Raw genomic sequence first — 11,608 nt, forward strand, 5'->3', positions numbered from 1 at the left:
CAGTGGGTGCTCATGTACTGGCAGAAAGAGAGTGGCCGGTGTTTGCTTTTTGTTCCGCTTTTGAAGACAGGGTCTTAGTGTGGAGCCTAAGCAGGACTCCCAGCTCCGAACTGCCTGGCCTTAGCCCCAGTGCCAATGCTGGTGCTCACCACATCTAGCAGTCTTTGATTTGTTACATGCCCAGTTATATGGTCTGTGTGTGTTATCTGGCACATTTGTTATAGAAATTAGAGATTATTACTGGGCATATTTTTGGTAGGTGAAGAAATTTTTCATGTAGAGGCATTGAGTAATTTATTTGGTGTCATGTAGCTATAAAAGATTTTCAAGCTAAAAGTTGATCTCATATTTTTGTTAAGTCAGTACAGTACAAGTGATAAGCAAGCCATATTTCTTATCTCTGTTGGCATTTTGGTTCGGCATGACTTATTTTCTAATAGACAATGGTATTTTTTAATAAGAAGTGTGTAATTCTTATTGAAGAATCACAGAGTCAGTAAGAAGACAGTTTCTGATGTTTCTTTCCCAGCCTGCATTTTATATGTGTGATTAAGTTCCAAATGTTACTGCTTGTAGTCAAGTAAATACTGACATTTGTTTCTTGAAGCTTACTAAGCATCTCCCACCAAGAACCATTGGCTATCCATGGACACTTGTGTATGGCACTGGGAAGCATGGTACAAGTTTGAAGACCCTTTATAGAACAATGACAGGTTTAGACACTCCCGTGCTGATGGTGATTAAAGACAGTGATGGACAGGTATGGAAAACTGATTGTCTAGATTCTTCATCATTAGAAATAGCTTTAAGCATACTTATTTCATAAAGTGTATTTTAGTGCATAATCTTTAATTATTGATTATTTTATTGCACAAGGCAATATTGAGTATTCTAGAGGCTGAATGTAAGCATAATAAGTAAGAGCTTTGTGTTGAAAGAAAACAATAATATGGTAGAGGCAGTTTGATCATACCAACATCTTTAAAGGTGAGCATAAAATGCGGGGAAAAAGTGTTTGTGTCTGTGAAGAAGATGAGAGTGAGGCTTACAGAAAGAAGAAAAATTTTCAGACTCTTAAGAATGAGTAGACATTTAAAAATACCTTTTGTGTTTGTTATTTGATGATCTCACGTATGTATGTAGTGTGTTTCATTTCTGTTCAGCCACTGATACCCTCTCTTGTCCTCGTGGCACTAACTACTCTCTTTCCAAAACATCCCTCCTGTTTTCACGTCTTGTGGAGGATGTGGGTTGTGTTGTTTGCATCAACATAAGCTTGGGGTTATATTGGAGCATGGGCCACATCTCAGTGGCCATCCCACTGAAGATAATGACTCCTTCCCCATCAGTAGTTAATAGGTGGTTCTTAAGAGTTAAAGGTCATTGTGCAAGAGTAAAAGCCAAATCACAGCTAGAAAAGAGAAACAGTGGACAGTAGTGAGAGGATGGAAAGAAGTGTCCACTAATTAGAACGGGGGCCACCTGGTACCTGCCTGGGTTTTTTGTTTGGTTGGTTTTGGTTTGGCTTTGGTTTTAGTTTTGGTTTTTTTGGGGGACAGGGTTTCTCTGTGTAGCTTTGCACCTTTCCTGGAACTCACTCAGTAGATCAGGCTGGCCTCGAAACTCACACAGATCTGCCTGGCTCTGCCTCCTGAGTGCTGGGATTAAAGGCGTGCGACACCACCGCCTGGCTCTGCCTGTATTTCTTATGTATCAGGTATTTAACGAATTGTCCAGTTGTTTAATCTTCAAAAGCCTGCAGAGATAGTAGTCATCCCGATTTGATAATTGACTTAACTTGCCTCAGGTGACATACCTAAGAAAAGATAGGAGAGTCAATGATAGTGAACTCATGCTATACACGATTGCATATGGATGTGTTGAAAATCACCCCAGAAAGGGTTCCTTGCTTAGGATTCCTTGCATAGAAAACTCACAGTAAACAAATGACCCTGTGATGCTGCCAGATAGCAGCTTCCTCTGAAGAGGGCCTGATGAGGAACAGAGCAGGCACAGCTCCACAAGTCCCAGGGAAATTCCCTCTCTTGGACTGAGTCTGTTATGTGGGACTTTAGGATCATTTCAATTGAATTACACGTTTAGATTCTCTGCACATTCCTCTAAATAAATAACCCCTTATATGTGGGCTTTAAAAATTAATACTCTAAAGATAGAATGTTAGACACAGTAACTATAAAGATCTGCCAAATGCTACATTGTCCTGTCCTGATAGGAAAACTTGGTCTCAGAATACTGAAATATTCAAGTTTCATCTTCCTTTGATTTTTATTAGGGTATCAAGGCCATTCCAACCAAAGTGTGCCCTTAGGGTATTTTCTGTGTAATGATGCAGGAAGGGGGGAAAAGAGGGTTTTAACTACACCAAAGGACTTTTACTTTTTTTAACATTGTGATCCAGTAGAGGCATGTATAGACTGTATGTATAGACTATATGTATATACTGTCTTTAGACTATGCACTCTCTCCTCAGTGTAATCACTGTATCTTCCTAGACTTCAAAGCCAGGGGGAATCTTTTCTCCACTTGTTGAGAAGCCACTGTGCTCTGTACTTGATGGAATGTGGCATGTACAGGACTTGTCATTTCTCCTTAATGACAAGTTATGAAAACTACTACTGACTATTTCTTCCATTGTATTAAAACGTATGTGATGGAGGGTAATGCAAATGAAATAATTAGAAGCTGTGTCATTGAACATGACCCTTTCATCCTCAGGTCTTTGGTGCACTAGCATCTGAGCCATTTAAAGTAAGTGATGGCTTCTATGGTACTGGAGAAACCTTTGTTTTTACCTTCTGTCCAGAATTTGAGGTAAGAAAAGTTATATTTCAACATTGCAAGTATATGAAAAGGAGATAGTATGAAAACTCATGCAGACTAATTGAGCTTTTGTCTCCATAGAACATATCAACTGATAAATTCAGAGTTGTTACAGATTCCATCGGCATTTATGCTTATGCACAAACCTTTTTATGTTACATATAGCATCTGGTAAATGTGATAATGTATTCATTATATACAACTGAAATGTCAAAGCTTTATTGAAACTTATGACCACAACAGTCAGTGTTCTACTAACTGTCCCAAATGACAAATACAAGGGGAAAAAAGAAGCTTTCCTGGATTTTAGGAAACATGAAGCTGTTCCTTTGGCCACATGTATGCAAATCTACAAGAAGAGAAACATTGTAAATATCAGGGCAATGAATACTGTTCACAAAATGATAGCTCATATATGTTACTCTCATAAAACTGGAAGACTCTAGTGTCGCCCAGTATGCTATTGGCATTGTTGAAAGCAGTTAGCTTAGGACAAGACTCTTGAGAAGAGAATGAATGGGTGTGAGCACATTAAACACTCTAAGCTGGGATAGCTTCCTGAGAAGGTGGAAGGAAATGATTTTTTTAAAATAAGAAGCCAAAGAGAAAGGAAAGTGGGTTCAACTTAATCACCAGATTGCCCAGGAGAAGAAGCACACTGTGAGAAATAATGGAAAGGAGCCGAGCTAGAGTGTCCATTCTCTCAGAATTTCGTGACTTAATACACAAAACATAAATAAAATAAAAAGCCTAGATTAAAATAGATGTATGTGTATATGCACATGTGCTCATATATGATAATATTGAAAAACATGATAAAGATGAGGCACTGGGGCTATACTAATTAGTTTGGGTAAAATTTCTATAAAATATTAGAATTAAATATATAAGAATATAATGTTGAGTTTTAGGAAACAGTTGGTTCAGGTCCTCAGCAATCATGAGGACCTGACCTTGCACCCCAGCATCCATAAAAGCTGGACTTAGCTACATGTATAGCCTCAACAATAGAGGACTAAGGCAGGTGGCCTACCCTGACAGCATGGTAGCTAGCCAGTCTTGCTCTGCCCTCAACATGCATGTTCATGGGCATGTATCCCTAACTACACTTATGCATGTATAAAATACACAGACACAAGATTGTTGATGTCTGGTTTGGTTTTCAGATTTCTCAAGTGTTTTAATTTGGAAAATTATAAGCATTGTTAATTTAAAAATAATGAACAGGAAATTTGAGCCCACAGAAAAGATCTTGGCCCTGTAGCAGTTTCCAAACATTTATAGTCAGTGTTAGAAGATAGGTTAATGTCAGAAGAGAGAAGTATGAAGAATTATAGTCTGAGAAATAGGAGTGGAGAGTTAGCTGCAGTCACCCATGTGCTTTCAAAATGAATGAGGAACACTGAAACCAAAGGACCAGAGCCTTTCTGCTGAACTTTGATGCTATTGTTCCTGCTGTTTAAACTTCCCTGAGTTTGAGAGAACTCACTGGTGCCTGTTTTCCACTCTATGTTCAATACCTTTGTCTTCATTTCTATAGGTCTTTAAGTGGACAGGAGATAATATGTTCTTTATCAAAGGGGACATGGATTCATTAGCATTTGGTGGTGGAGGGTAAGTCTCATGAACATTTCACTATGAGATTCCTAACAAATATGTTTATATTATTTACATAATAAGTTATCTTTGGAAATTTTAACATTAGAATCTAAACTTGTATGTTATGGCAAAGTATGTTTTTAAGGTACTTAGTACTTTTTTCTTTAAAATGCTGGCTAGCTGATTTCTGTTAAGACCTATCATTTGCCTTAATGTGCATTGGATCTTTGAAATTTGAAATTTAACTATTCTAAATTCTCTAATGTCTTGACTATTCAAGTGCACATAATAGTGCACTCATTATATACAACAAATCTATACTTTTCCCTGATCATAGTTTGGATCTTTATTTCAGACAATTATAAATTTGTTTTTCTGTAGTAAGATTTACTGATACCGTGTTCAGAGTTTTTGTTTTTCTTCAATAGTATGAGCCCATTCATTTTACTCCTTTATGAAGTCTGTTCCAATGAGCTCTGTTACATGTTACTCAGTCTCTGTGTCCTACCACACCTAGCTTCTGTGGTGTTCCCAGTGCTCGATACAGGACCCCAGCATCATGTCCCTTGTCCATTTAGTCCTTTTCTGTGGCTGCTGACTGAACACTACCAGCATTAGTTTCACAGTCTGTTACCATGATAGAGAAGTAACTCAGCAAAAACTCCAGTTGCTTGTCCTGATACTGTTTTTAATAGCAAAGTATTTATTTCTAAGCATCTGGGATAAATAAGCTGCTTTTGCCGTGTCTTTAATATTAACCCTCATTTTATCATAGATGACAGAAATTTTAATACCTAAGAGAACCAGATTGAAATTGTACAAATTAAATTAAACAATAAAATAGTAAAGAAATACTTGTTATACCAAATGTCAAAAACTAATTTTATATGAAGTAAATTTTATTGTGCTTAATTTATTCTTCAGTGTGTATGGTAAAAGAATGTATAATGGAATGAAAAACAAAATTTTTGCTTCTGTGTCATAAGGAAAAGGAGTAGGGAAAGGTTTGGAGAAGTTCATGGTCCTGGAGTTAGTGGATATTGAGAGGCCCAATCACTTCCTTTAGAATGTAGGGTGTGAAGATTAATAGTTGTTGTTTGGCTGTGTTTCAGAGGAGAATTTGCCCTTTGGCTTGATGGAGATCTCTACCATGGGAGAAGCCATTCCTGTAAAACCTTTGGAAATCACACACTTTCTAAGAAGGAGGATTTCTTTATCCAAGACATTGAAATCTGGGCTTTTGAATAAACTCTGTGCTCTCAGTCTTAGCAGGACATCAGCCCAAACCTGAATGGACAAAGCATTGTCTGGAATGTTCAAGAAGCAATACAATTCACATGTCACTCGTGCTTTCACGTCAGTCCTTTTGCCATTTACTACAGCTATAATTTTGGAGTTATTTTTCAAATCATGTTTCTGTCCCAGAGTTCTTTTGTTTACACCATGGCCTGGGTTCCTGTAGTATAACAGCTGGGTGGGGTTTTGTCAGCATATTGCAGCATCTTGATCAGAGAGGCCACCACATTCTCAGTTCCTGTTATCTCAGTCTCCTAATTGGATGGTGCTCTGTTGTTCAACTTTTTTTTTTTTTTTATCTATAGTTTCTTTTTATAGAGCAATGTACTTGGGACACTGAGGAAATGGGGTCAAGATACTTTTGTATCTGGTGGAGTTGACACAAATGACATTTGGACCTGCTTATCATTTCCTTCTAAGTGAGATACCACATGCCAAAATAACATACGCTTCATAGACCTCTTCTAGTTCTAACTCAGTATAGCATTCTCTTTATTCATTTTGTGGACATTCTCAATTTCATTTTAAGACAATGAACTTGGAAGAGAAGTCTGATTGGCATTGACTGCAGCACACATGATATGCAGGTTTGGGCGCATGTTTCATCACTGAACTATTAGATAAAGAGTTACAAATTGACAGAGGAGAACAGGAATTTGATGATTCTATTGGATTTAATATATTAAGCAAGTAATACTATTTACATATTTGTAGCTTAATAGGGCATTATCATAAGTACAGAAACTAAAACTTGCATATTTCTTCAACATTGTGTCAGATATACTGTTTTACAGTTCTGTTGTTTTTAGCCTTGTTGCATACCAACTCCCCAAATACATTTTTGTTTTGTTTTTTTCTGATCCAAAGGAAAAAAATTGTTTTGAAATAAAAACTTGGTTTTTTTAAAGTGGTATATGTTATTAGTTGCCATTAGCATCTGCTCTTATAAGAGGGCAGTGACTGTAGTAGATAGTACTGTAACTCAGTAGACTTGGTGAATGTGCAAGCTTCCGTCAAGTGGCCTCAAAAAATGAAAAGCTAGAATAAACTAGCAGCTGTGTCCTCTCTTGTAGGAAACCAACAATAAGCCATTGTGGCAGCACTCATCGGTTAAATTTCAGAGCTTCGTGTTATGCAAAGAATAAACCCTGCTGTTATACACGTGACAGTGACTGTGCTGAAAATCCAGCTGTTCCACACAACCGTTGTATATCTTGTAAATTGATGTTTAAAGATAGTTTTGTTCTTATAGAAAGTGTTGACTGCCAGGTTGCTTATAGCACTTTAAATTATTCTGAAAATGAAATTACCAGCCAAGTATGTTGGCTTAAATAGTTTTAGTTATATAACTTAAAAATACCTAGTTCTTTTGGGAGAAGTCTAGATAATTATCTAAAGAAAGCATAATGAATGCTAATCAAAATCTATGGTGTTCTATGACATGTTGTTTCGGAAGATGAATAGAAATACAGGGCATCATTTCCTCGTCTGTGTATAGCTCTCATTACAAGTTAGGTAATAGTGTCTAGATTAAATGTTTATAATATAGGGAATTGTAAATAAATGTATCTGTTCCCCTTTGGTCTTCCACAGCAGTATTATTGTCTTTGTGGAGGTGACTAATCATAAATCTTTAAAACATCCTGTAATCAATTTCAACTACAACATAGTCATAGAGATGTATACCAAATAAAATTAAATGCATAAATGCAAATGAGTTTGGATTTATTCACTAATTGAGTTATTTCCGTATCTAAGAACTGATAGTAAGCACACCACTGGCCTGAGTTCCCTGCTAGCAGGCTGTGTTGATGGGGCAACAGGAAACCATAGAGGTTGGAAATCAGGTAGAGGTGGCGAGCGGCACTGCTATTTAAGTGGAGAGTCACTTACTAGCGGTAATGCAAGGCATTTGAAGTGTCGGGGAGGGTAGAGAGTGCATAACACAAATCCCAGTATAATGAAGCGCTCTGTGCACAGCACCAAGCAGTTTCTTATTTTTTAGTCTCACGGAGCTTTTGAGAATATTCGTGTGGAGAGTACCATGGGCAGGTGTGTGCTTTAGGGAAGTCTTGGTGAAGAAGTACGAAAATGCTGGAGATGGGGGAGAAATAAGAAGTCTGTTGTGAGATCCAGGGGATGACGAGGCCCTGATAAGAACAAAAAGAGTGGCCCAAGAGTGGAACTGAAAGAGGTTTCAGAAGTGGGCTTGACAAGAACTGGCTACCAACTTTGTGCCAACACTTAAAAGTAGCTATGACCAAAATACATTTCGCATATATAGGAAATTCCCAAAATATAGGTCAGTAATTTCTTGAACATCTTAGGGTTTTAACTTGAAAACTCACCTGTGTTACTACCAAGTGGCCAGTGTTTAAAGAAGAAAAATGAGTATGTAGGTGGTAACAGTAATACAATCTAGTATGAGAAATTATCCATTTAAAAGAAACATTTGATGTTCTGTTCCAAAATACTACGTTTTTTAAGTGAACCACATGACTTCCTTGTGGATGAAATACCCTTGGAGATTATAGACCTATTTTAAAATAGGGTTCTTGAAATAGGTTTTTTTGTTTTTGTTTTTTTCATCAAAGTAATATTAATGGGCACAAGAAAAGGCTCTGAGCTTCCCTCTTGAGTTAAAAGAAAAACAAATTGGACCTAAAGCAAGTGAGACATAATAAACATGGAAGAGCAAAAATAAATACAATTTTAAAAGGATACAAAACATAATCTGAGAATAATCAGTTTTACCTGTTAGAGAAATTAACATGAAGAACGAAAGGTCGCGGTTAAGAAAAGACTAAAAGTGCATTCACAGACACAAAGAGGTAAGAGAATACTACCAATATCTTCGTGTTAATATACTTGACAGTGTGTGAGAAATAGAGAAACGTTTTTTGGAAAGCATCATATGGAAACCTGGCAAGAAAAGTTTAAAAAAATAAATACTGTGCAAAATTTGAAACTAACAAACAAAAACCTCCTTACAAATCTTTCCAGGGTTAGGTGGGTCATTTTAAGTATTTAAGTAAAAATTAATGGTAGGCTTAGATAAAGCCATCCAGAATGTAAAGAAAGTTCCTTTTTGAGACCAAAGTTTTCAAGCTTTTTAAGTTTTGGTGGTGGTGGTTTAAAAGCTTCTAAAAGTCAAATCTAAAAGCTGGTATAGTCTGGTACATTCTGATAAGACAATAGCTCTTCTGTTCACTCATTTATTTTCATTCCTACAGAGAGTTGATTTTATTATTAGTGTTCTTATTTCCAAAATAACTTGATGAACATTTACACACATATAACCTAGTCTGCATGCATATGTGTGTTTCTGGTGCTTACAGAGAAATGGCGGGAGTAAACGTTACTGGCAAAAGAATAGGTCTGATGTGATCTTGTCAGGGACTGGCGTGTCCCCCATGTCTGAACACGAGGTAATGCAATGCAATGGTAGAAGCTGCTCTGAAATCTTGAAGTAGTTTATAGATCAGCCTGTAGATTAAAGAAAAGCCATGACTATGCACTAGGAAATGTCCTGGGTACCAAGGACTAAAGTGGGGACATCTGTGCTTAAGGGACCACTTCAGCATGGCCACATGGTTTATCTTACAATGACTCAGTGAACTGACTGAGCAGAAGGGGTGTAACAAAATTCTAGCTTACACAAAATTATAACTGTACCGTGAAGAAATGGCTCTGGTAATTTTACATTATTTCTGTTGATAATTAGAACAGCAGCTGGTGTTTCAAAGTGAAAGAAAAACCAAAAACCAAGCAGAGTATGACCATGGTCTCATTTTGATGCACAATATGGGAAGAAAAATAGCCCCAAGCTTAGAGCTTCCCTTCTCGGGGTGAGCAGAGTGAGGAGGGGAATGAACTTGGGAATCATCAGGCAGTCAGCAACTTGCAAGTATTCAGGTGGAGGCTGGAAGGGCCTGCCAGTACAAACACTAGAGAAGACTGAAAGTCAAAAGGAAACCTTGGGGTTTGGGAGAGCAAGACCATGCTACTAGGAATTTAGCACTGGATGATAAATGATATAAAAGAGATGGTTTGGAATCTAATCCAAAAATAATACAAAAACAACAAAAATTATTACCGCTCTTACTCTGCTATTTTTTCCTCAGTCTGACATGAGTCCCACTGTGATAACACATGTGTGTATTATACATAAGAAATTTCACTAGAAATACTAGTCATGACTTATGATTCAAACAGTACAGAAAACAAAATTGTATGTGTTTCCTCTAAAGTATTGGAATTTTCTGTTTGAAGCAATCATTCTTGACAGTTTCTAAAGTAGTTTAATCTGTAGTTTGTCTAACATGTAACAGTTATGGATTCCTATTATTTTGAGATATAATGACTTCTTATTTAACACAGAGTATTATAACCATTTTACATTTAACAGCTTTCTTTAATTTTTGTTTTGTTTTGGTGTATGTGTGTGTCTCTCTGTGTGTGTGTGTGTGTGTGTGTGTGAGAGAGAGAGAGAGAGAGAGACAGAGAGACAGAGAGAGAGACAGAGAGAGAGAGAGAGAGAGAGAGAGAAGGGAGGGAGGGAGAGAGATGGAGGATGACTTCTATGTCTTGTGGCATTTTCTTTGTTAGAACAGAAAGGAATAATGTCTCAGGTTTTAAATTCAGTGATTCTGTAAGATTTTCTCCAGTGAACATCCACTTCATAGAATTTCTATATTTCTTATTCATTGCTCAGTTATTGACATAATGTAAGCAGCATCGCTCATCAAGGCTTTAAGCAAAAATCAGACTTGTGTATGAAGCTCCACAAAGACAAAAAAGCCTGGACCTCCCACCTCCACTCTACTTCCCTGCTGATGGACCACCTCACCTCCACTCTACTTCCTTGTTGATGGGCCTCCCACCTCCACTCTACTTCCCTGCTGATGGACCTCCCACCTCCACTCTACTTCCCTGCTGATGGACCTCCCACCTCCACTCTACTTCCCTGCTGATGGACCTCCCACCTCCACTCTACTTTCCTGGACCTCCCACCTCCACTCTACTTCCCTGCTAATGGACCACCTCACCTCCACTCTACTTCCCTGCTGATGGACCTCCCACCTCCACTCTACTTCCCTGCTAATGGACCACCTCACCTCCACTCTACTTCCTTGTTGATGGGCCTCCCACCTCCACTCTACTTCCCTGCTGATGGACCTCCCACCTCCACTCTACTTTCCTGCACCTCCCACCTCCACTCTACTTCCCTGCTGATGGACCTCCCACCTCCACTCTACTTCCCTGCTGATGGACCTCCCACCTCCACTCTACTTCCCTGCTGATGGGCCTCCCACCTCCACTCTACTTTCCTGCACCTCCCACCTCCACTCTACTTCCCTGCTGATAGACCTCCCACCTCCACTCTACTTCCCTGCTGATGGGCCTCCCACCTCCACTCTACTTCCCTGCTGATGGACCTCCCACCTCCACTCTACTTCCCTGCTGATGGACCTCCCACCTCCACTCTACTTCCCTGCTGATGGACCTCCCACCTCCACTCTACTTTCCTGCACCTCCCACCTCCACTCTACTTCCCTGCTGATGGACCTCCCACCTCCACTCTACTTCCCTGTTGATGGGCCTCCCACCTCCACTCTACTTCCCTGCTGATGGGCCTCCCACCTCCACTCTACTTCCCTGCTGATGGACCTCCTCACCTCCACTCTACTTCCCTGCTGATGGGCCTCCCACCTCCACTCTACTTCCCTGCTGATGGACCTCCCACCTCCACTCTACTTTCCTGGACCTCCTACCTCCACTCTACCTCCCTGCTGATGGACCTCCCACCTCCACTCTACTTCCCTGCTGATGGACCTCCCACCTCCACTCTACTTCCCTGCTGATGGACCTC

At 39.0% G+C, this 11,608-nt stretch overlaps 1 protein-coding gene across 9 annotated transcripts in view; it reads left to right on the plus strand.

Moving 5' to 3' along the window:
- Positions 1-7,450, plus strand: part of Oxr1 (oxidation resistance 1) — a 402,931-nt gene extending 395,481 nt beyond the window's left edge. For all 9 annotated transcript variants that reach the window (XM_036208895.1, XM_036208899.1, XM_036208896.1 and 6 more), the window contains 4 exons: positions 608-760; positions 2,737-2,832; positions 4,382-4,455; positions 5,553-7,450. In XM_036208895.1, the coding sequence (XP_036064788.1) occupies positions 608-760; positions 2,737-2,832; positions 4,382-4,455; positions 5,553-5,688 (459 nt within the window). In that variant the 3' untranslated portion in view covers positions 5,689-7,450. The remainder of the gene's footprint in view (positions 1-607; positions 761-2,736; positions 2,833-4,381; positions 4,456-5,552) is intronic.
- The last annotated feature ends 4,158 nt before the right edge of the window (positions 7,451-11,608 follow it).

This window comes from Onychomys torridus, chromosome 16, assembly GCF_903995425.1.
Source record: "Onychomys torridus chromosome 16, mOncTor1.1, whole genome shotgun sequence".
NCBI lineage: Eukaryota > Metazoa > Chordata > Mammalia > Rodentia > Cricetidae > Onychomys > Onychomys torridus.